At 35.3% G+C, this 26,401-nt stretch overlaps 2 protein-coding genes across 19 annotated transcripts in view; both read right to left on the bottom strand.

Moving 5' to 3' along the window:
* Positions 1-5,477: 5,477 nt before the first annotated feature.
* LOC127801506 (uncharacterized) lies at positions 5,478-6,506 on the bottom strand. The gene is made up of 2 exons (XM_052336716.1): positions 5,849-6,506; positions 5,478-5,743 (listed from the first exon to the last, which is right to left on the bottom strand). The coding sequence occupies exons 1-2, from the start codon at positions 6,504-6,506 to the stop codon at positions 5,478-5,480; spliced, it is 924 nt and encodes a 307-aa protein (XP_052192676.1).
* A 3,236-nt stretch (positions 6,507-9,742) lies between these two features.
* LOC127801278 (DNA gyrase subunit A, chloroplastic/mitochondrial) overlaps positions 9,743-26,401 on the bottom strand; it is a 63,748-nt gene continuing 47,089 nt past the window's right edge. For all 18 annotated transcript variants that reach the window (XM_052336224.1, XM_052336234.1, XM_052336231.1 and 15 more), the window contains exons 18-27: positions 24,633-24,758; positions 24,392-24,549; positions 22,467-22,548; positions 22,212-22,376; positions 22,020-22,121; positions 18,446-18,582; positions 17,711-17,831; positions 17,550-17,604; positions 17,360-17,459; positions 9,743-10,073 (exon numbers count right to left, since the gene is read on the bottom strand). In XM_052336224.1, coding sequence (XP_052192184.1) covers positions 9,962-10,073; positions 17,360-17,459; positions 17,550-17,604; positions 17,711-17,831; positions 18,446-18,582; positions 22,020-22,121; positions 22,212-22,376; positions 22,467-22,548; positions 24,392-24,549; positions 24,633-24,758 — 1,158 coding nt within the window. In that variant the 3' untranslated portion in view covers positions 9,743-9,961. The remainder of the gene's footprint in view (positions 10,074-17,359; positions 17,460-17,549; positions 17,605-17,710; positions 17,832-18,445; positions 18,583-22,019; positions 22,122-22,211; positions 22,377-22,466; positions 22,549-24,391; positions 24,550-24,632; positions 24,759-26,401) is intronic.

The following is a 26,401-nucleotide window of genomic DNA, read 5'->3' as shown; positions in this document are numbered from 1 at the left end:
AATATATAATATCTCTATTCAATTTATTGAATATAGAAGATGAATATTTAGGAATTAAAAAATAAAAAAAATATCTTAGACACATTAAACAACAGATAAATATGATTAATGATGGTTTAAACGTTAATTCTTCAAGCAATAATTATTACCAAATGTGTTTACATTCAATTTATTGAATACAATAGGTTCCAATGCATCAAAAAATGAATTATTCAATAATGATTTATTCAATTTGTTGAATACAACATGTTTCAATGCATCAAAAAAATAAATTATTCAATTTATTGAATACAACAGTTCAAATACATCAAAAAATAAATTATTTAATTTATTGAATATAACAGATAAATATTTAAGAATTAAAAAATAAAAAAATATATCTTAGACACATTAAATAACAGATAAATATGGTTAATGATGATTTCAACGTTAATTCTTCAAACAGATAAATAATGTTCATTTCATATTTTGAACTATTATCTTATATATATATTTGTTGATATTGTATCATGTGTATTGCACGGGTCAAGAACTAGTTATTAATTAAAAATATTTATTAAAATTAAAAAAAAAATTAATCACTTAATTCACCCTTCATCTTGAATGCCCAGAGCCTAAGAGACCAATAAAAAGGATATTTATTATTCACAATGTTGGTTTTGGTGAACATCTTTTCCCTTTTAAAACTCACAGCTCCTAATGTGACAATTCCTACTGTTCTATCACCTGTTACTTCATCAACTTCATTCTCCAATGATTCATGTCATCTAGTTAACACCTCAACCACTGTTTATTCTCACTATTTTCAATTTGTTCTTATCTACACTACCTTTCTCAAAAATATCTCTATTCTCAAAGAACCGTCTAACTCTCATCAAGCATCCTTTAAACCTAATTGGATTGCTACAATGAATATTGAATTGGAGGCAATGGAACTTAATAGAACTTGGACACTTACTTATCTACACAAAGGAAAAAAAACCATTGCTTGCAAATGGGTTTAGAAAGTAAAATATAACCCTGATGACACAACGAATCATTACAAAGCTTGTTTGGTTACCAAGGGTATAATCAAATGAAAGTTTTAGACTTTAAAGATAGCTTCTAGCCTATTGCTAAGATGGTCCTTGCGAGGATTCTTCTTGCCTCAGCAATGATAAAAGGTTAGCCTATTTGTTAACTAGATATCAACAGCATTTTTCTTCATGGTTTTCTCAATGGAGAAGTATTTATGTAGCCACCCCTTGGTTACTCCAAAGTTGCACCAGGCCAAGTTTATTTGCTTAAACATTTCATTTATGGCTTGAAACAAGCGTCTAGGTAGTTGAACCTTGAATAAATTTTCTTCCTATTCAACATTGTGTTTCATCAATCACCACATGATCACTGCTTATTCATTAAACAGTCTCACATTCATTTCATTGCATTACTTGTTTATGTGAATGATGCTTTTTTTAATAGGTAATGATATGGATGATCTCCATCTGGTTAAGCAGTAGTGCTAAATTCACTATCAAAGATCTTAGGTTTGTTAAATACTTTATGGGCATTGAAATTGCTCGATCTAACTTGGGTACTTTCATAAGTCAACATAAATTTATCTTGGATGTTATATAGGATGTAGGCTTAGAGGACACAAAAGCTTTTTCTTCTTCTTTGTCACAAGGCCTCCATATTTCACCTAATGAAGGGAAGCTTCTCTCCAATCCATATTAGTTTCGTAGACTAATTGATCGATTGTTATACATAAATATAACTCGATCCGATATTAGTCACTTTGTGCACCATCTGATCTAGTTTATACATTTCCCATGAAAACCTCATGTCAATGTTACTATTCATGTTCTAAGTACCTCAAAAGTTATGTTTTTATGGTCTTTTCTTTTGGTCCCGTATCTAATGCACTTTATCTCGTTCATCTATTGAGTCAAAATATCGTATCATGGCTTTCAACCATGTGCGAATTGCTGTGGATTTCCTTTATACTGCGACACTTAGGCCGCTTTACACATTGTTGGCAACCCCATCTTCTATGAACGCACCAAAACAGAGAAAAAAAAACAATTTCTAACCTAAAGAAAATGGCCAAAAAGAAAATTGAAGTTTTCCTAAGAGCAACTCCAACGGAAGTTGCCATTAGGGGTGCCATCGGTGTAACTGCCGAAATGGCACCTGAAAATACAAAATATTCACTCCAACGGGAGTGGCAAATGAGGTTGTAAAATGGCAACTTCTCTCATTCGGTGCCATTTTTGTAACTTTTGGAAAGAGAAAATCAGAGATTGCATTTCACCAACGGTAAAAAAATTAACGGCTATATTTTACATTATGTATATATATATATAATTACTTGAACAGAGGAGACGGGCTGAGCAAGGGATACCAGAGGCTTCTGTGAGGGCGAACAACACTGAGTGAGAAGAAGAACAAGGCGAGGGAAAACAGTGCCAGCGAAGGGGAGGACAAGGACGAGCTGTGAGCAGAGCAATTGATTTGCAAAAAAAAATAAAATTTCTGGATTGCAAGGGCGAGAGAGCGAGCTGTGAGCAACTGAAATTAATTTCTAGAGAAGAGAAGATAAAGGCTCCTGGATTGCGTCAAAAGCGAGGGCAGCAATTCATTTGCGGAGGAGAAACTTCTAGAGGCCAAGGTATGTTATAATATATAAATATATAATCATTATAAATATTTACAATTGATTTGGAGGAAGGAAAGTTCTGGAGACGCCCAAATATCTTATAATATATATGTATATAATTATTAAAATGTTTACAATTGATTTGCTAGAAGAAGGCTCTGGAGTGTCCAACTATATTATAATATATATATAAATTAATTATAAATGTTTATGTTGTTATATATAAATATATATAAATTAATTATAAATATTTAAACAATATGTGGGGAGTTGTAAAACAATTATTGAAAGTTAATTATTAGAATTATATATATTAATTATAGTTAATTGTTATGTTTTGTTTTAGTTAATTAATTATTAATCATATATATAAATGTTTTTATTCTAGTTAATTGTTAGAATTTAAATTGATATTTTTAGGTTAGAATTATATATTTTGATTTTTATTTAAAATAAGTATTTTAGTTAATTGTTAGAATTTAAATTAATTGTTAGAATTTATTTTAATTTATTATTTTATGCTCATTCTTTAAATTGATTATATTTTTTAATTGTTTTTTAGATGGATTCTCAATTTGACGGTTCTTTCACTGATTTGCTTATGAGTAACACCGATTTATATGATGATACTATGCGGTCCAATCCCGCAATATTGGCGTCAGTATAAGATGAAGTCGTTCCAAAAGTGAGAAAATCGCAAAAAACGAAGAACTTCTCTCGAGAAAAAGATAAATTAATTGTATCTGCGTGGCTTAACACGAGTAAAGATGCAATTATTGGAAATGAACAACAAGGTGGTACTTTCTGGAATAGAATATTGAAATACTTAGAACCTCATGGAGGCAATCAAAAAGAACGTTCGCAAGCTTCTATTAAAAGTCGTTGGATTGATATAAATGCAAAATGTGCCAAATTTGTCGGTTTTTATAGTCAAATTGAAAGACTGTGACAAAGTGGACACACCGAGCAAAATAATGTAATGATTGAGTTTTTTTTTAGATAGACACTACTATGATTTAATATTTGAACTATTGATTTAATGATTTCATATGTTTTTCAGGTTGATGAAGCTAAAGAAATGTTTGCCAAGATTATTGGAAGACCATTTCAATATGAGCATTGTTGGAATATCTTGAAAATGGAGCAAAAATGGACTGATAATCTCACCAGCAACAAAAGAGCAAAAATCCATTCAACTGGTAGTCCTACTGAATCAAATCATGTTGAATCTTGTTATTCAACTCCACATTTAGGGGATGACATTGAACCATCGTCTACTCCCAACCTCAATAGGCCATTGGGCAGAAAAGCTTCGAAGAAACAACTTAAAAATAAAGAGAAGCAAACCGGGGCTGAAGATATACTAGATTATCACCACTGGAATCAAAGAATGGAAGTGGAACGACAAAAAGCGGAGGGACATGAGAAAATGTTTGCTCAACAGGAGATAGCATTGGAGCAACATCGTAAACAGTTAGAAATTGAAGAAATGCAATTAGAAGTTCAAAGAAAGAAGATAGAAGTTGAAGAAAAGAATAATGAATGGCAATATGAAATGAAGATCATGGAAACTGACATTACTGGTATGGACCCAATTTTTGCAGCATATTGGAATAACTTGAAGATGGAGATTATGAAAAAGCGGGGTTTTACTTTTTAGTCATTATTTATTATGTCGTTATTATTAATGAAAAACTATGTATTAAGTTTGATTGTTATGAAAATATTTTTGAAATTGACTAAAAAATCTTGAAATTGAAATTAGAGTTTGATTGTTATGAAAGTACTTGTGAAATTGAAATACAACTTGAAATTGAAAATGGAAATGAAAATACAACTTGAAATTGACATAGAGGTGTCAAAAGGGCCGGGCGGCCCGCGGGCCGCCCGGCCCGGCCCGTGATGGGCCGGGCTTTGGCCCGGCCCGTTACTGTTCAAACGGGCCGGGCCAGGCCCGGCCCCCATTGGGGGGCCGGGCTGGGCCAAAGAAATTGGGCCCACGGCCCGGCCCGGCCCGGCCCGTCTAAGGGCCCGGCCCGGCCCGGCCCGTGGCCCTTATGGGCCGGGCCCATGAGGCCCTTACTTATTTTTTTTTAATTTTGTTATTTTTTAGTAATTATTGATATTTGATACTAAAAAAATTAATTTCACAATATATATAAATAATAACCATCAATTTATTTAAAATTTTTAAGTTAAAATTTTTATATATTTAAATTATAAATAAACATTCTCTTTTTTATATGTACATTATTTTTCATATCAATTTACAAGAAAAATTATAAGGCATATAGAATTTTGAAATATAAAATAATGAAATAATATTTAAAACTTAAGAATTAAGATAGAAAATATTTTTAAAAGAAACAAATTAATTTTTATATATGTATTATTTTGATATTTATATATGTATATATTATATGTATTATTTTTAAAAAAATATTTAAAAAAAAAAGAAAAAAAAGGGGCCGGGCCCACTGGGCTGGGCCCGCTAGGCCCTGTGGGCTAAGGGCCCGGCCCGGCCCTCCAGCCCACGGGCTGGCCCGGCCCGGCCCGGTCCGGCCCTTTTGTAGGGGGGCCGTGGGCCGGGCCGGGCCCTATCCACGACAAAAGGGCCCGGGCCCGGCCCGGCCCTTTTAGTAAAAGGGCCGGCCCGGCCCGTTTAAAAAGCCAGTGGGCCGGCTCGGGCCGGACCGGGCCGGGCCGGGCCGGCCCTTTTGACACCTATAAATTGACATTGGTATTGAAAATACAACTTAAAATTGAAATTGAAATTGAAAATACAACTTGAAATTGAAATTGAAATTGAAAATACAACTTGAAATTAAAATTGAAAAAATTATTCTTCGCCATGGCGTTCCCACAAATGCTCGATAAGATCTGATTGTAGTTGAGAATGAGTTACAGTGTCCCTAATCTGACAATGGGTTTGCATGAAGTCTTCCAATTCTGGTGTATAGGCATGCAACACTTCTACAGGTGGATTTGCATCACTTCCATCAAAGTCATTGTTACCAATATCTCCTTCATCCTCAATGACCATGTTATGCATTATTATGCACGCTTTCATAATATCTGCAAGTGTTTCTTCATCCCAAAAGCGTACTGGTCCACGCACGATTGCAAAACGGGCTTGAAGTACCCCAAATGCCCGCTCTACATCTTTTCTTGCCGAATCTTATGCTTTAGCAAAATGTTTTTTCTTCAAACCTTGTGGGCAGGGAATTGTTTTTACAAATGTCGACCAGTTTGGATAAATATCATCAGCTAGATAATTTCCCATTGTATACTCATGGCCATTAATTGTATAGTTTACTGGAGGAGTATGACCATTTGCTAATAATGAAAAAATAGGGGACCTATCTAGAACATTTATGTCATTCAGCGAACCAGGAAGCCCAAAAAATGTATACCATATCCAAAGATCTTGAGAAGCCACAGCTTCCAAAATGATTGTTGGTTCATGACAATGACCAGTATACATACCTTGCCATGCGGTTGGACAATTTTTCCACTTCCAATGCATGCAATCAATACTCCCTAACATGTCGGGAAAGCCACGTTGTTCCCCTATCTGTAGCAATCGAGTAATATCGCTATTGTTTGGTGGCCTCAAGTAATGGTCGTCAAACACTGCAATAACAACTTTCACAAACCTTCTTAGACTAAGTATGGTAGTACTTTCTCCAATTCTGATGTATTCATCCACAGAATTTGTCGATGTTCCGTAAGCAAGAATTCTGTAAGCAGCTGTTATCTTCTGAAGGCATGACAAACCAAGAACTCCAACAGCATCTGTTGTTTGGATGAAATATGGATCGTGTTGTTCAACTTCATTTGCAATTCGAAGAAAAAGATGACGACTCATTCGGAATCTCCTTCAAGAAAACCCTTCATATACACAAGGGGTTGCAAAATAGTCACGATAGAGTCTTTCGTGGCCTTCAACTCTACCACGATTAATTGTTCTACGGCCTGGAATAGAACCACGATGCCTTCTTACCCGTCCACGATTAGATCCTTCTGACCTTCTGGTTGAATCATACAGCATATCTAATTGATCATCATCTTCTTCCTCAATATTGACGATCCCTCCTAAAATATTAGGATAACGATTCATATTGATGGATGAATGCAAATATGAGATGATGAATGATTTTAGAGAGAAAACGTAATATAGATGAATGAAAACATGAAAAAGATTATCATATTTATAGATGAATTTAAAATTTTTGAATTTTTATTTTGGCGGTTAAATTTTAAAATTTCAAATTCAATGGTTGAATTTTGAAATTTGAATTTCAGCGATCAAAATTTGAATTTTGAAATTTAAATTTTTAATTATATTTTTTAATAAAAAATATTAAAATGGCACCTATATTTGCAATCTGCCATTGGAGCAGATGTAAAATTTAAAAGTGCCATAACACTATTCAAAGTTGTAAAATACTAAAATAGCACCCCAAAATAACACTCCTCCTTGGAGATGTTCTAATGCCGCAAATGGATAATACTAATTACTACTTATGAATCCCCTTCAATTATAACAAAATGGAACCCATTTCACTACTCACTAGCAACTTGAAGACCCAACAACAAGGCATAAGGCTCAACACGAATCACTTGGGGAGTGATTGGGATATGAGGTGCTACAGTTGCCACCAATCCACCGCACCTCTCACCCAAAAATGCACACTGCCTCTATCAAAATTTTTCTTCTTTTTTAGTTCATATCTGCAAATTTTAAGCTTATACCCAGTTGTTGGGAAACTACATTTCGTTTATATATTTTTGCATAAAAACATCGCATTTCCATCGCCGTCATTGCAAGGCCACAGTTGAGAAAAACCACTTTTGTCTGGTTATTGTAGCCATCAGTAACTCTGTCCCGACGTTGAAACAAAATTGTAAGAAGAGCCAACGTTGATGCCTAAAGGTGGGAGTAAAAGGTCGTGGTTGGATTAAGGGGAGGGGTGAATTGCATGCAGCATTCACATATGCCCACATATTTTGTTATCCTCAAATGTCAAAACAAAATTTGTAAATTATTATTATAATATTACACTCTTAAAAAATAGTCATTATTAAATTTTGCTGTTATAAAAAAAAATTAATTATTACATTAGTTGCTTATTGTTACCTTAACCGTTAATTCACGTTATTAAATAAAATGTTAATTAACGTCAAACTATATTAAGAACTTAAAACTGCCAATTTTTAATCTCTGTTTTATGTTTCCTTTTTGGGGATTTTGCTAACATTTTATCTTAATTTAACAATCCCTTCAAGCTAACTCACTTCCCCAAAAGGATATTGGTATGCGGGACAACCCAATCAGGTGAGTGAAGAAAAGCCCCCTTGCTTAAGCAAAAGAGCCACCTTCACCCCTGTTTAAGCAAGCCGAAGGAGACGTATCCTACCCAGAAGCAGGGACCGACCCATCACCAAATCAACCTGAGTGACGCAATGATGGTGGCAGGATGACGTATCCAAGCCTTCCCATACAATAATGATATTTGTTCTGAACGGGGACCAAGCAGTTTAGAAAATGCCCTTTCTACCTTAAAACCTTTATGGCCCTAATATCAAGTGGTCAGTCCAGTCTTTGGTTTAATTTTCTATTCAGCCCTAATTCTAAACCAAAGGCCAAATAAATACGATTTATACCCTGTTATATGTATAGATATATCCACACAACAATGCATATGCAATATACTACATATACAATGTTACTAGGGATGGAAATTGCAACCGAAACCGTGGGGAACCGAACCGAAACCGAACCGGTCAACGCGGTTAAAAATCGTTTGACTGGGTAATGGTTTGATTCGGGAAAAAATCGAACACTATTTCAATGGGTATGATTTGGTTATGATTTTCATTAAAACCAAACCAAAACCCGAACCGAAACCGAACCGAATGGTGGGTAACCGAACCAAACCGAATATATATATATAATATATATTATATACAACCCTGCCCACCTGAAGCTAGCCCATCCCAGTCTAATTGCCTTGCTTGCAAACCCTTCTCCCCTTCTTTTCTTCTTCCTCTCTCAACCTCACTCTCACTCTCACTCACCCTCGTTGCCTCTCGCTCGTTCGCCCACCCTTGCCCTTGCTCTCTGCATGTCTCTTGCTCTCGCTCGCCCTCGCTGGATCTCTCTTGTTAGGGCTCAGCCCCTACTCTCACTTGCCCTCAATCTCTCTAACCTTTTCTGCCTTATTTCTCTTGCTCCTCCACGCGAGCTCGCCAATCGCCCTCGCTCTCTACATCTCTCTTACTCTCACTCGCCCTCGCTAGATCTCTCTTGCTCTCGCTAGGGCTCGTCCCCTCTTGTTCTCGCTTGCCCTCAATCTCTCTCACCCTCGCTGCCTCTCGCTCTCTGCCTCATCTCTCTTCATATTAATTTATTTTTTATATTTATAATTTTGTTAGATGGAATTGGCTCATTCATTTCAGATGGATATGCATTAATTTACAAAAAATATATTAATGTTGTTGATGAAGGTATTAACTTTCGTAATTAATTTTTTTTAGCTTAAATTACAATTTAATTATGCACATATTAAATTATTGATCTTAACAATTGTAGGTTTAGAAATGTGATTTTATATCCAATAAATTTTGTAATTTTATGCAAGAATAAAATAACTTTATTAGAATTTATCTTTATTTGTTGTGAAATTATCAAAAAAATTTATGAATGCTATGTCTTTGTTTGTTGATATGGATTAAACTAAAAAAATCATGGTTAAACCAAAACCAAACCGAAACCGAACGGTTTGGTTATGGTTTTAAATTTTTAAAAACCAAATGGGTAATGATTAAGTTTTGGTTTTAGTAATTTAAGTTTGGTTTGGTTATGATTTTGACAAAAATCGAAACCAAACCGAACCATTGCCAACTCTAGTGCTTACATATATACACTGCAAGTGCATATATGCAGTGTAGGTAAATTGGACCTGTGCCAGTCGTATCCTGCCCATATTCGGTCCGATTTTTTGTCCGAATCTTTAGCCAAATTTGGCTCCAATCTGGTCCGATATAGGGCCAATCTAATAATATAGGACACAATAGAACACCCCTAATCACCCTGTCAAAAATTCCAAAAATAAATACTAATAGCTACCAGCCTCACTTTCCGCGATCCCAAGCAATGTGTCAAAACCGTAAACGGGATGGGGGCATAACACCACCCCTGATGCTTTCCATTTTTGGTTTTTCTCATTGGCCTATTCTACAACAACAAATGAAAATAAACAGAAAACAGAAACGAACAAAGTCACATGCTAGGAAGTGATATTCTTATTCCTAACAGATTTATTTAAAACTAGAAACAGCTTCAATTTCCTCTGGCTCACTCTCAGTTGCTGATATCAAAGAAGCTGATTGTATCTTCCCGGTGTGGTCAAGTCGCATTAAAATGACTCCCCTGGAAAAACAAAATCGCAAGTAAAGAAAGATAAAAAAAAACTCAGTTGTGCTCTGTTACAGAAACATTAAAAAAGCAGCATCTGAAAATTAAGGATCATGGTAGTTGCCAACAACGATGAGAACCTTGCTTTAAAGGAGCCCATGGGGCATTAAAATATCCACCGGGTAGTTATCCAAGCAAGAAAAAAGAACAAACTATCCCAAATCTCACTAAGAACTACAATTACAAGCAGAAAGACTACAGTGAAAAAGCCCAGATTTCTGACAAGGCGAGATAATATAATTTTGCTAAATTTCAACCATAAGCAAGATACAAACACCACCATGCTATTCAACTCATTCAAGCTAACATAAATAATAGAAGATGAGGCTGGCGTGTTTTTTGTTGGATTTTAAAAAATGATCCTATTAGGGTGTCAAGAAGAATCCAACTAAGAGAAATGAATCAAACTATTGAGAATGCCTTAGACAATTCAATTCAGGCTGCCATAGCCCATAAAGATTTTGATGCCTCAAAGAGCAACAGCAACCCTTCAGTTGTAATTGGTTGCAGATCACTGTTAGGTGGATTATGTTAAGAGGCAATGCAAGCACAATATTCACACAACCTAACATGGGAAGCAATAAGGGTACCGTATTAAGATTAAATCATCAGAACTTAAGGTACGTTCAAAGCTATTTTATTTTAACTTATCATATAGAATACAGTAAGGATGTAACAGTGATCGTGCAGCCACACAACCAAAAACAGAATTAAAAACAAATTGCCATCATGAGATTGGAGTAGTGCCCATTCAAGATAAAATGTGTAAGCAGCATTTAAAATGTTTTGGGCAGCAGCCAAAGAAGACCAGCAATAAATGAACTGGTTATTAGAAGAATCGATCAAATGGAAGAAATTTTAGTAAAAGAGGTAAGAGGCAGACCAAAAAGGATTCGATAGGAAACTCTTTAAGACATAACAAGAGATGTAAAAGCCTTACAAAAGATATACGGATAGAGCAGATTTGCAAACAAAAATATGTAGCCAACCCACCTTGTAGGATTAAAACAAGTTCTGTTATATCATACAAAACAGTGTAGAAATAAAAGTATTTTAAATATATAATATTTTTTGTATATCTTAGAAGCTATGTATATTCTGTGTATATTACTCTTTTTATTTTGTTATTTTCTTTTTGTATTATTCTCTTCCTCTATAAAGAGAAAAAGGAAATCAATGTATAATCTCAAAAAATAGAGAAATATATTTTCTCAACCTTGTTTAGATGGTATCAAAGCAGAAATTAGGGATTCAATCACAACCGTCCACTGTGAAACCCTAATTTCTTCTATTCCTCTGCTATACCCTAGAACTGCCACCACTGCATCCTCAGGTTGTTGTCGCCCTTACACCAGCCCCCGCCTCTAAGATCCGGCTATCCCGACCGTTGCCACCTGTACAGTCGTCGTCGTTCTCTAGTGGGTTCCCACCTCTGGAACGATCGCAGCCTCCTAGCCTCTCGCGAAGGTCGACTACCATCCGTCGCACATGTCGCTGTACTTGTTGCCTTTGCATTGCACACCAGAGCCGCCCTTATCCGCCGTCCTTAGTTGTTGTTCGTTGCCTCTGTCACCCAGATAAGGTCTAGTTCTCTATTGTTTAGATTGGGCACCTTCACTGCTAGCGTGTCCAAATTCAGCCATTGTGTACAAATCCGACTACTGCACCACCACTCATACCCTGATATGGTTGTTCAGCCACCATGACTGACTCTGCATCTTCAGTCACTTCGACCCAGGAATCCCAATCCTCTCAAGACCAGATTACGACCATTCGTCTCAATGGTACCAATTTCCTGCGTTAGTCGCAATCTATTCGTATGTACATACGAGGTCGAGGAAAGATTAGCTATTTGATTGGCGCCACATCAACTCCAGACAGTAAAGACCCACTGTATGACATTTGAAATGCCGAGAATTCAATGGTGACGACGTGGCTTGTTAACTCCATGGAGGAAGAGATAAATTCGAACTATATGTGCTTCTCTACAGCAAAGGAACTATGGGATGAAGTCACTGCCATGTATTCCGATTTGGGGAATCAATCCCAAATCTACGAGCTCAACTTGAAACTTGGTGAGATTCAACAAGGTAGTGATACTGTCACCATATGTTTTAATTCTTTAAAGCATATTTGGCAGGACTTGGATCTCTTTAATACATGAGTGAAAAACACAGAAGATTGCAAATATTATCAAAAAATGATCGATGTTAATCGGGTATTTAAGTTTCTTGCTAGACTCAATGTTGAGTATGATGAAGTCTGAGGGAGGATCGTCGGTAGAAATCCACTCTCGTCTCTTAGTGAAGCTTTTTCTGGAGTTCGACGTGAAGAAAGCCGAAGATTGGTTATGTTGGGGAAGAAAAAGAGTGGTGAAAGTGGGCCATCTAAAAATATAGCACTCGTGACCGTTGATGTAATGCTGGTGGATAGCATATTGCAGGTCAACGAAAGGCAAAAGAAAAGCCTCGTGTTTGGTGTGATCATTGCAATAAACCACGCCATACTCGGGAGACCTGTTGGGTGCTTCATGGCAAGTCAGCCAATTGGAAGCCTAGATCGAAGCGATCCCAACCTACTGCCCATGAAGCTGATGCAAGAACATTCAACAAAGAGCAACTTGATCAACTTCTGCGACTGCTAAAGCCTAATCTGTCATCTGGTACACCCAATTGTTCATTGGCCTATTTAGGTAGAAATTCCTTTACCCTATTTAGTTCTTTTCAATCTGTTCCATGGATCATTGATTCAGGAACATCTGATCATATGACTGGTTTATTGCATCTATTCAACTCATATATTTCTTGTTCTAATAATGAAAAAAATAAGAATAACCGATGGTAGTCTTTCACCTATTGCAGGTAAAGGTCTCGTTAACCGATTGTAGTCTTTCAATCAGTACTCCATGTTCCTAAACTTGCCTGCAATCTTCAATCTGTTAGTAAACTCTCCAAATACTCTAACTGTCGTGTTATCTTTTTTTATTCCTATTGCATTTTTCAAGCCCAGAACTTCGGGAAGACGATTGACAGTGCTAGAGAAATAAACGGGCTCTACTATTTGGATGAGATGTCTTGCGCAATAAAAAAGCTGATGAGCTGAGTGGTATTAGTTCTACTTTTGTTTCTAATCAAATAATGCAATGGCATCTTAGGCTAGGCCATCTTAGTTTTCCTTACTTGAAATATTTATTTCCTATGTTGTTTAAAAGAGTGGATCCTTCTATATTTCAATGCGAGAGTTGTCATTTATCTAAAGATCATCGTGTTAAATTTCTTCTAAAACCTTATTATCCTTCAAAACCATTCTATTTGATACATAGTGATGTTTGGGGCACTTCTAAAGTCTCAACTTTGTCTAGCAAAACTTGGTTTGTTACTTTTATTGATGATCATACTTGAGTTTGTTGGGTTTAATTACTTGCAAAGAAATTAGATGTGCCTAGAACTTTCAAGGATTTTTTCCATATGATTGAAGCTCAATTTAACACAAAAATCTGTATTCTTCGATTTGATAATGGCACTGAATATTTTAATGAATCTTTGGGGGTCCTTTTAAAAGAAAAATGAATTTTACATCAATCCACTTGCCGTGAAACTCCCCAACAAAATAGTATTGCTGAACGAAAAAATCGACACCTATTAGAGGTTGTCAGGGTCATCATGTTTTCTATGAATATCCACTTCTATCTCATCAATCGTATGCCCACTCATGTTCTACAATTTCAAACTCCCTTACACTCTTTAAAACAACTCTTCCCTCTATGCCGTATATATTCTGAGTTACCCTTAAAAGTTTTTAGATGCACTTGCTTTGTTTATGGTCCTCAAATATTTTGCTCCAAATTGGATCCCAGAGCTGAAAAATGTGTCCTTCTAGGCTATGCACCAAATAAAAAAAAGGTACAAATGCTTTAATCCTATCACCAAACAAACTTATATTAGTATGGGTGTGTCTTTCCTCGAAACTCAACCCTACTTTCCCAAAAATCATCTTCAGGGGGAGCATATTGAGAAAGAAGATAATTTTTTGAATTCTAATGTTGAGGATAATTCTTTAAAATTCTATGATCCTTGTCCTACCATAATTGGTGCTCCCCTCCACTCTGATAAACAACTCAAAGATATAAATGTTCTAAACATTGTGGAACAGGGTGTGCCTAGCGTGATGGGATTGGAACCAGGAGGAGAATTACCACAAATGGATCAAAATATTCCAAAATTGGAGCTTCAATTTTATACGAGAAGGCAAACCTTGAAGAATACTATCAATCCGAATATTCCTCTAAAAATTGAACAATCGATGTCTTCGAATGATGGGACTTTCAATAGTACTTCTTCTTCTCATGGTAACTCTAAACTCACTCCTTCAAATTATTCTTCATTTGACTTATCCGAACTTGATGTCCCTATTGCTATTACGAAATGAGGGAGATCTTGTACCAAACACCTAATTGCTAACTACCCGTCATACCAAAAAATGTCTAATTATCATAAGGCCTTTCTTTTAAATATTTCTAACCTGCATGTCCCAAGAACAATTTAAGATGCCCTTGGTGACCCAGATTGGAAATTAACAGTCCAGGAGGAAATGAGTGCTCTTAAAAAGAATGGAACTTGGGAGATTGTGAGCAAACCGAAGGCAATACAACGATAGGTTGTAAGTGGGTACTTACTATAAAATGAAAGGCAAATGGGAGCATAGAAAGATACAAAGAAAGGTTGATTGCTAAGGGATTCACCCAAACATATGTCATCGACTATCAAGAAACATTTGCTCCAGTAACTAAAATAAACTCCATTCGAGTTATTTTCTCCCTTGCAATGAATTTTGATTGGCCTCTCCATCAATTTGATGTAAAGAATGCCTTCCTAAATGGTGATTTAGAAGAATAAGTGTTTATGGATCCTCCACTAGGATTTGAGAAGAGCCTCGATACAAACAAGGTATGTTGTTTAAAAAAATTCTTGTATGATCTAAAACAGTCTCCGAGAGCATGATCCGAGAGCATGATTTGAAAGATTTGGAAAGGCGGTGAAAAGCTATGGTTACATTCAGAGCCAAGTAGATCACACACTATTCTTCAAGCACGCTAATAACGGTAAGAAAACAATCTTAATTGTCTATGTGGATGATATAATAATGACTGTTGATGACAATTGAGAGATTGAAGAGCTTAAGAGGAGATTAGCTCATGAGTTCGAGATCAAGGACTTGGGTCCTCTAAAGTACTTTCTTGGGATGAAATTTTCAAGATCTAAGGAGGGGATCTTTGTCAACAAACGTAAGTATATTCTGGATTTACTCAGTGAAACGAAATGTTTGGGTGTAAGGTTGATGAAACTCCCATTGAATCCAACTTAAAACTTCAACCTACCGAGGCTAAGAATGTAGTAGAAAGGGAGAAATATCAAAGACTTGTGGGTAGACTTATCTATCTATCTCATACTCGACCAGACATAGCCTTTGCTGTAAGTGTTGTAAGTCAATTTATGCACTCACCTGGTTCATAATATTTTGAAGCTATCTATAGAATTCTGCAGTACCTAAAGGGAACCCCTAGGAAATGTCTACTTTTTAGAAAACGTGGACATCTTCATATAGAGGCTTATACAGATACAAACTGGGCAGACAGTATAACTGATAGAAGATCTACATCATAATACTGCACCTATGTGGGAGGTAATCTTGTTACTTGGAGGAGTAAGAAACAAAATGTGGTAGCCAGAAGTAGTGTTGAACCCGAATTTCGTGCAGTTGCCCATGGTATTTGTGAGGTCATGTGGATAAAAAAGCTTTTATCAGACTTGGAAGATCTCCACTTCCCTACCAGCTAAAGTTTACTGTGATAATAAAGTTGCAATCTCTATTGCTCATAATACAGTTCTCCATGACATGATGAAGTATGTAAATGTGGATAAACACTTTATTAAAAAAAAAATTAATAATGGAGTAATTTGTATGCTCTACATTCCAACAGTTGACCAAATGGTTGATATTCTTACGAAAGGATTACACAAAACTCAATTTGAGAAACATGTGAGTAAGCTTGTCATGGAAGATATCTTCAAGCCAACTTGAGGGGGAGTGTAGAAATAGAAGTATTTTGAATATAAAATATTCTTTGTATATCTTAGAAGTTATGTATATTCTGTATATATTCCTCTTTCCTTTTTGTTATTTTCCTTTTGTATTATTCTCTTCCTTTGTAAAGAGAAAAAGGGAATCAACGTATAATCTCAAGAAATAGAGAAATATATATTCTCAACCTTGTTTAGAAATAGTATACTGTTATCTTGTAGAAGTGCATTTCTAAGGAGCATTAGGACCCTCTTTCAACTTGCTGCCTACCTAATTTTCTTTATTTTGTAAAAAAGTGGATTTCCAAGGAGCATATTGACCCTCTTTTGACATGTTGCCTACCTAATTTTCAGTTTTGTGATGTTTAACCTTCATCTTCCCTAGGAAACTAATAAGATACAAATGAAAAACAATTTAGGATTAATCAGCCAAAAAAAAAAAAGGATTTATTTTAATAGCAATGCGGCAGATTAAAAGGACTTCTAATTATCTGTTCGGTTTTCCTTTTCATTAAAAAAATTGAAAACTTCACATGTTTAATAAGTTTGTTTTCAGTTTATCTTTTCATTTTTATTTTCTTTTCTATCTTTTTCTACCCCTCTCCAGCAAAGTTGCCAGAGGGTCACCAGTGACGCCTCCGGTGAAGTCACTGGTGGCGGGAGGGTAAGTTGCACTAAAAAGGAAAACAAAATGAAATAAACACTATACCAAACGGCCCTGAGTAGACCACTTTGCAACAAAACTATACCATGTTTTGCAATGTGCATTCCAGAATATAAACTCCCTCTCCTTCATTTCATATCATTGTTTACAGTAAATACTAATTCAGAATAGCTGTATGAAAGTGCAACAGAGAGTTTGCAGTATGAAAAAGCTATAAATTATTATGTTTCCTTTCACAGTGCACCACGAGAAAGGTGATAGCCAAAAATGGAAAATAGAACGCAGAGATCTAGTAAACATAATGAAGGTATGTTCACCACATGGCTAATAAAAATATGCTACACCATCAATGCAAACATTAGAAACTCAACACAGATGGATCTAATTTGGGGGATAACAGCGGCAATAAGATTGACAAATTGTAAAAGCAAACTACTGCTCTTAATGAGTTACATATTAAAATGCAAGTATAAATGATACTTCTATCTCATGATTACCTGGCATAGCGTGATTGTATGGAAACATCCCGAATTTTTATTCGGTTGACTGTTCCGCTTTGGCTCAAAAGTACAACTTCTTCATCACTTTCACCATCATCTGTTAAAATAATTTAGTGTCACCATAACCATAAGTATTGAACAGAAAAACAATATCAAAAAATTGGTTCTCAGGAGAACCAAAGATTACCAGCCAAAGAAAACCCAACTACAAACACTGCTGCCAAGCAATCTTTAGAGGATAACTGAAAAAAGAAAAATATAAACAATTTGATGTCATACCAGTGAAAATAACAACCCATTCGTGTACAATTTATTTTTTTATGTTAAGGGAAGTAATTTACAGCATACCTTGTAACCTATCAGACCAACCCTATTCAAGGGTGATACACGGAAGCTACCGAGAGGAACACGCTTCCCAAAACCATTCTCTGACACAAACAACAGCCATGGGCCACTCATGCCCCTGCCACTGTTTAGAGATGAACCATTATTAAACCTATTAAGGATATAACTACAACATATACAAAATGCATAACTTCATGATTGCAAACTGAAAAGAATTTGAGTATTATAGGAATCACAACAAAAATTACACAACTTTTGAGTATGTTGGGGGGGGGAGGTAAAGCTTTCAGTTTCACATGGAAACCATGTTGTCTCAGAATAATTGTCAACTTGAATTCAATAAGATACAAAAGAAAATTTCCCACAAGGAAATGAGAGATAGCATTAGAACTTTGAATTTGGTGGTCTATTCAGAAATTTAACATCCTGAACTTGTAAGAACAAAATGGTGCCAAAAAAAAAAAAAAAAACAAAACAAAACAGCTGGATGGAACCATAATGGTAACTGGACCAACCAAATACAAGCGTAACTCAAGAAAAGTGGAGAATTATTTTATATTCAAAGAGCAGGTGCATATATAGCAAAGGACAGCAAATATCCAAACAAGAACAAATATATACACCAAGCCATTTCTAGCTATAGTGTTTAACTGACATATACCAAACCTAGGACAATAGCAGCTCAAAACAGATACTTGCTTTATGATAATGGATAGAAATCCATGATTTAGGAATTACCGGCCATGGCTATCTTCTGAAACCCTATCTAACTCTTTCCGCATTATCGCTGGTATTATGTCCGTGCTTGCAATTTTATCCCCATCTTTTAGTCTCATTGCTATCGAACCCCTAGTATTTCTTCCAACAGCTCGAATCTAAGCCAAAGTGCCAAGAAAGTAAAACAAACGTCAGCACAAGTATGTACCTGGAATGTCAAAATACAATCCCTGGAACCATGCATTATGACAATCAAGTGCTGAAACAAATCATTAAGACAACTATAGAGTGGAAGACACAAAAGAAGCAAGAGATGAATTTCTAGCAAGGAAGCTGTTAGAAGTTTCTCTTGCAAAACTAGAAAAGGAAAAAGGAAAAACAAAAATATAGAAAGCTTCAGAAATACAAGAACCAGAGGACAAATGCTTCAGCAACCAACTAGGCTGAAATGAAGATTATCATCATGGTACATAAAGATTGTAATTCTCCAAATTCAAAATCCATCTTATTTCCAAAAATGAAATCAGGTCATAATTATTTATAATTTAGCCAATTGATATTATAGAGGATGCTATGCATAGAATTAAGGCATAAGGTTAAAATAAGAAGACTTTCTAGCATTTTATGTGATTGTAAAATCCCATTACAATAAGGGCAATTTTACCATATCGCATGAAATATCAGGAAGTTAACCACCAACATAGAAAAGTGTGACTTTAATTAAGATGAGGTTTTAACAAAGGATGCTAAGCCATATACTAAAAGACATTATTAAAATCAATATCATCAATAAAAAGGTTGACTAGCCTTGTTAAAGATAAAATGTATTGAGTTGTGATCAAAATGGATGCTCTAGTGATAAGAATGGATCATCTAGTGATAAGAATGGATCAAATGAAAAAAGCTTGCAACATAGATGCTCTTGTGATAAGAATGGAGGGAATGAAAAAAATTTGCAATAAAGGAGCTAAAGAAGGACGACAAGAAAATTAGTAAGGAACTCTTTAATATGCAAGTAAATAATGACCATACAGAAGATATATAGATGGAGATAACTGAAAAACTAGAATTCATAAGACCGATTGAATCTTCTTGCTATTGCTGTTGTTGTTGTAGTAGTAGTAGTAGTATTGAGTTAGAAGTTGAAATCACAGAAGTTGTTTCATTTATCAACTTCAAATTGTGTTGCATTCTAAAATTGTTAGCATTTCAAACTAAAAATATGCAGGTAATAACCAGAGGAATGATATTAGCCATGAGACTGTTTGGTCATTTCAAATATATTCTTTTTAAGTGGCTGGTTCTAGGGATAAGGTTCAATAAATTGCAACAGTATAAAACAGTATACGGGATAAAGGAACTCAAACAGGCCTAGATTATTTGATGCCAGTGGCGCTTTACTTATTATCAAGGCATTTGTCAATTCTGTGTATTTTAGACTTTTAATTGTGTAAAAGATAGGAGTTAGCATATTATTGGGTTTGAAAATCAAGGCCACACTTGATTTAAATTTTTTCATACCACCAAATGCACACAGTTTTGAGATGAGGATCATGGATTTATTGCAAGTATATGATTTTGCATTTATTTAATATGATATTACAGGAAAAGTGATGGTAAAGTCTAGATATCCAATAGGATGCTTTACTCCTTTATGACTATCAAACTATATTACCACCATGAACCCAATGACAGTGCACCATTATGGAACATATTACTGATATTGCATCTATAAGGGACTTTCACAAGTAGTCAAACAACCATGTTACCCAACTTATAATCATTGTAAGCAGTGGCTATTTGCATAGCACCATAAAGCTAACACACAAGAATGTTTCCAGGTTAGTTAGAACTTACTCCACTAGGCAGAACAACTCCTTAAAAAGCAGAAAATTCCCAAATATTTCAATCTATCTTGTTTCCAAGACGAACTGATTAATGTAATTTTCCCATTATGATTCATGTTGATGCAAAACGTGTAGGATATTAGGGAAAAGAACAGAGAAGACAAAATTGAGAAAGCACAATAGAGCAGGGAACAAGAAAATGCAAAGAAAATAGAGAATAGATTTTACAGACAGAAATACATAACAGAAAGACATGGCAAAGGAGAGCCATGGTAGAGGGGATCTCCAGCCTAGAGGAAAATTGTGGAGACAAAAAACAAAGAAGGATAAAACAGGGGGTAGGAAAAGAACCTGCATAGAAACAGAGATAGGAGATAAAAACAGAAGTGAAGCAACATAGAGAAAAAGAAATTCTATCAGGAGAAGAAAAGATAGCAAGCTTGGTGTTGTTAACTGAAGCAAGCTTCAGGTTATCAAAGGTGCAAGTTGAGGGGGGAGAATGTTGTAGATTAAACTTTGCTCAGAAGTCGAGAAGGGCAGATGTTCTGGAAGGAGTTAAGACTTTGCGCGAGAAACTCAAGTGCGGAAGGACAGAACAATGAATCCCAATTCTTGGAGCACGAAGTCAGGAAGGCCCTTGGGACTTCAATACAATCTATTGTGATCTCCAAGTAGAAGATAAGGGTGAATTCATTATTCTGTATTTAATTTCCTGTTTAATGTTTTGCCTATAAATGGGCATTGTAATCAGTCTTTAAAATTTTTACCACCAACAAATAGATTTGAGATTCTCTCTATTGAGTCCATAACACAAGTATTTGTGAGAGCATGAAAGGTGTAACAACATAAGAAGAAGAATGAGGAGAATAACAAAAATTTATACAGAAACAGAGTTTTATCAATAAAAGAGAGCTCAACTCTTCCAAATATTTAAACTTTATTCATTTTCAATAAGTCCATAAATTTACATTTTATCAATGTCATTTTTATAGGCTTGATAAAACTCAAAAAAAAAAAAAAAAGAACTCTTCCAAAACTAATTCTATTCAATACTTTAATGAAGTACCACTTAAATTGTACCTCAAAATCAATTAAAAGTCTTAATAAGTCTAAATTACATTACGATAAAATCAAAAAGTTCTAAATATAAAACTAAGAACTTAATTTGTTATCTTGTAAATCACAGTCATCTTGACTGCATCACATGTTGAATGTAATTATCAGCATTCCCTACATGGTTATACTATTAAGTTTTCAATGAAGTCTGAACCAAAAAAAAGAAAGATAAAAAAAAGATTAACAAAAGAAACAAACAAGCACGGAGACAAAAAGCTCAGAGTCCAGAAAACTCTCAAGGATATGTGTAATATGAGGTAGACAAGACAAATAAAAGCAATAAATGCAAGCTCCATCATCAACACAACCACTTTTGCACTAAAATGACAAATATATATATATATATATGTATGTTCCATCCAACAAAACTAAAAGCATGCACAAGTAGCAGCCATTTACATCCAAATTTTCAACTATGTCCTCAAATCGTGCAAGTAGGCAGAAATTCACAAAGATAGAAACATATAAAATTACATACACAATAGGATAAAATAAAATCAAGTAAACAACAGCTTGTATTCTTTCATTTCATCTGCTATTTTGGCATTGGTCTGAATCTACCAAGGATTACGTTAGTTAAATCAGCATTTGTCAACAATTCATGAGACACAATGTACAGAAAGACAACTTACAGTCCCACAGGATGTTAGGATAACCATTCCATTTTGTGAAGCCATGGCTACAAGGTCATCATTTGTGCAACGACGGACCCACTTTAGCTCATCACCAGGAACCTGTCAAGTTAATTTATGAGAATTGACCCAAAAACACAAGAAGGAACTTTATTAGCCACAATAGAGTGATGCAACAATTAGAGGACAAACCAACTGAATCGCTATAATCCCTGTTGACCTGATTGAAGAGAAATAATTCAAGGACACTTTCTTGATGTAACCTTTAGCCGTAAGCATTAGAAGATACTGATCTCCATCAAACTCATTCACAGGAATAATGGAAGTTATTCTCTCACCATCAGATAAAGACAAGATCTGGTGCAACATCACAAGAAGGATAACACCTTAAAAAATAAGAAGGCTATAACCAAATATTTGGTTGGCAGGAAGGCAGAAGTCCCGTACCTGGAGAAGTGGTGTACCAGCAGCAGCTCTGGAGCATTCTGGAATTTTATATGCCCGAGCTGAGTAAACTGTTCCCCTATCACTGCACTAGTAGTAGTTTTTTATGACTTCATGATGTACAAAATGTTAAAAAACAGGATAGACAGTGAATAGTAACCTCAAAATATTACCAAAAGACATAATAGAGGCCTACATTGTTGATCTAAGGGGAAATTGATAATAAGCCAATATAAACGCAAAAAGTTTGATAGAGTACATCAAATAGACAGTCAAAAGTGAAAATACTCATATTGCACTTTATCTCTTTTCCCTGAGTGAGGGAGAGAGAAGAGATTTTCCAGGCCACCGAACACTAGCGTGCCCAGCACAGATTGGCATAGTTAAGCTCTTGTCATACCCATAAATAGATCGATGCCCACCACTATTGGGACTATGTTCATGGCCATTATGGGAAATATTTTACAGAGAAGATAAATTAGTTGCATTTATATGCGAAAAACCAAGATCCGGTGATATAACACAAGATCTTCCAGAAGTGGAAAAGACTGAAAGTGCATTCACTTGGTTGAATGATGAATCTCCAAAAGATGGTTGAGGGTTGAAACATATAACAAGACTTTTTGGGATCCTATGGGAATTCCAAATTGGTGTTGAGTTAACATCATTGCAAGGTCAAGAGTCAACCTGCAGTCAACTGCAGTAGAAGTGATGTGCAGCAATGAAGAGTCAACCATCAGTCAAGATTAGATCGACTTATATAAGGAAACAAGTTATGACTATAGCAAGCAACTGACTTTAGAGTTAAATTTGGGAGACTAAATGAAGAGACGACTAGCTGCAGTTTAGGCATGTTAAGATTCAAATGAAATAAAAAAAAGTTGAGATTTTATAAAGGGGAACTAAGAGGGTAATTAATTCAAGTAAGATTACTTAAGTTTCATTAGCTATAGGAGCATGTCAAAAGGTGGACCAGCTTGGGGACTGGTTCATGGTCTGATCAGTCCAACAGATTGAACCAGTCAGATTTTAGTAACTATGGTAGATGGACCTAAACGAGTACTGCCAGAAAAAGACAATAATTAGCAGTTAGCAAACTGGTCTGGCTTTTTGCAAACTTAAAATGCTTTCATTTTAAGTGGACATTATACAATCCAATGGAGACCCAAAGATTTTTATATTTAATTCCTAGAGAGATTTCCTTGAAAGAGAAAAAAACAAAGTATAATGAAATAATAAAATGTAGAATGAGTGGATTTTAGCAAGATACTATAATAAAAATTGTTCATCATGTTCAGAGAATATGTTTTTCCATGATTAGTTGGAAAGAAAAATAAGTATTTTTGTATTGGTGTATTCCAAGTGTACTTGTCCACAGAAAAAACCATCTTAGATCCAGATAGTAATCTGTATAAGTCTATTGAAAGTACACCATATTTTAAGATGGATACCAACAAGATTCCCATTCTCATTAAACATGTGGAAATAATAATCTATGTTCAATGCAACATAACTGAACTCAATAGTCATTATCTCAATAGCTTTTTTGAACTCATGTTATAAAGACATTAGAGAGAGAACTAATTATATCCATTATAACAACATTTACACTGTCTAATGAAAAACTTTTCTACATGAGAATATCATAAGTATAAAAGAGTTTGTAACAATTTATAAGTTAATAAATCAAGAAAATAGTAATTTCATGCTTGATTTAAATTGTATTGATTATTTACAAATCACACAGAAAATTATGGAATACAACTGAAATCAGACCACAACAGAAGCCAACAATTATTGGTGAAAAAAAAAAATAAACAAAACATATCTACGAAATACAATGACTAGAATTATTGAACAAATATAAGGGAAGGAGGTATTACAAACATAATTGATAGAAGACAAAAATGAAAGCATATGAGAAATACCTGAAATAGAGGACATGGTCATGGGCATGACAAACAAGGAAATCAGACATTGTGTCATTTACTCTCAGTTTTCCAACTGATTTCCCGATGGTTCCACGATTTTGAAGATTGAACATATTGGGCTTCATTCGTTTAACATAACCCTTCTCGCTAAATGCCTTGAATTATAATTAAAAACAGTAAGAACAAGAACACACGCACAAAAGAGTTGACTGTGCAAAGTAGAGCCTGGATTAAATACCAGTAGCATTTCTTCATTTGGGACAACATCTATTTCTTCAAGTTGGCCACTATCAGTGTCCTCCAGTAATGAACGTCTAGGAGAGGAAAACTTGTTTTTTATTTCAATTGCTTCCTGCTCTATCAACTGAGAAGTGGCAAAGAGAGAAAATGTACCAATATAAGCAACTATAAAAGAAATAAGATTTACTTCCATCTCGCGTGTACAGTGCAGAAGTAAAATCCTGAACCTCTTTAAAACATCAAAACTCTTTTGGATAAGAGAGATCAAATCGTCTTTACAAATTTAAAGGAAAACGAGAGGAGAATTTAGTAGTACCAGAAAATCAAATAGAAAGAAAAGTAAGGAGGGTTCCATTCATCACGATGGTTGCTTACCACTATTCTTTCCTAGAGATAAAAAATGCCAGCCTTCGTGGTCATTTGCAGGAGGAGGTATATATGGAGCAACCTCCTAGGTTTCTTGCTCAAGGGGAGCCTAGATTGGTTTGTCGTCTTTGGAAGTCACTGTATGGCCTGAAGAAATCTCTGCAGTGCTGATTTGTTTATATAGTTATGGTGATCACACGGTCTTTAGTGCCATTCCTCTGATAGTATTACATGATTGTACAAGTTCATGATATAGTGATTATACACAATCATAAGATTGGTATATCACAATTGAAGGGCAACCTGCATTCTCAAAGTCAGACCAAGGATTTGGGCAAATTCAGATATTTCCTTGGTATTGAGGTGTTTCAATCCGTGCATGGCATTTTCATACCCAAGCACAAATATGCCTTTGATATCTTGGAGGAGACTGGTATGCTATATTCTAGACCTATAGACACCCCTATGAATCCTAATGTGATGCTAGATCCTAGTCAGGGGGAGCCAATATCAGATCCTAGGAAATATAGACAGTTGGTGGGGGCCTCACTGTCACCCAGCTTGATATATCTTTTGTTGTCAGTGTGGTTTGTCAATTCTTAGACAAAACTTGTGCCAGTCATTGGCATGCCTAGGTTTACATCTTGAGGAGTATCGAGGGCCCTCCAAGTAGAGGTTTATTATTTGAGAATCGGGATCACATGTGGATTACTGGTTATAAAGATGCAGACTGGGCAGGCGGTCCTTCATATAGGCATTCCACTTCAAGTTACTGTGTTCTTGTTGCAGAGTATCTGGTTTCATGAAGAGCAAGAAACAGATTGTTGTTAGGAGGTCTAATGCAGTAGCTGAGTATCAGGCCATGGCCCTACCTACATGCGAGCTTATTTGGCTTAAACAGATTGTTAAGGAGCTGAGATTTGGAGAGTAGGGCCAATGAATCTCATAGGTGATAATCAAGCAACTATTCACATTGCATTCAATCCAGTTTTTTTCTGAGAGAACTAAACATATTTTGATACTGTCATTTTTGTTAGGGAGAAGCTACATCTTGAGAGACCAACACTTCTTTTGTTGGTTCCAACGACCACTTGGATGATTTGTTTACTAAGGCCACGGGTTGACTATATATGTAGCAAGCTAGGCCCATATGATATGTATGTGCCTACTTGAGGGAAAGCGTTGAAGAGTAGCTGTATATGTATTTTTTTTTTCATTGTTTATATTAAACTTGAACAATAGAGTAACACTGCTCAGTTCTTCATGTTAATCTCTGTTGTTTCTTTCTCTTTCCCTCTTGGATTCTTCAAATATGGTATCACATGAATATCAAACGCTAATTTTTAAATTGTTAACCACCATCTCATTGATAAGAAGAAAAAAAAACCCATCTCATCAAAA

Source organism: Diospyros lotus, chromosome 5 (assembly GCF_014633365.1).
Source record: "Diospyros lotus cultivar Yz01 chromosome 5, ASM1463336v1, whole genome shotgun sequence".
Classification (NCBI taxonomy): domain Eukaryota; kingdom Viridiplantae; phylum Streptophyta; class Magnoliopsida; order Ericales; family Ebenaceae; genus Diospyros; species Diospyros lotus.
This window is presented reverse-complemented; position numbering and strand designations above follow the sequence as displayed.

Bases quoted from the DNA above. Each gene is read 5' to 3' on its own strand.
- LOC127801506 (XM_052336716.1), bottom strand. From the start codon at position 6,506: ATGAGTCGTCATCTTTTTCTTCGAATTGCAAATGAAGTTGAACAACAC. The intron at 5,744-5,848 runs GTTTGAAGAAAA...TGCGTGGACCAG, and splicing joins AACAATTCCCTGCCCACAAG to TACGCTTTTGGGATGAAGAA.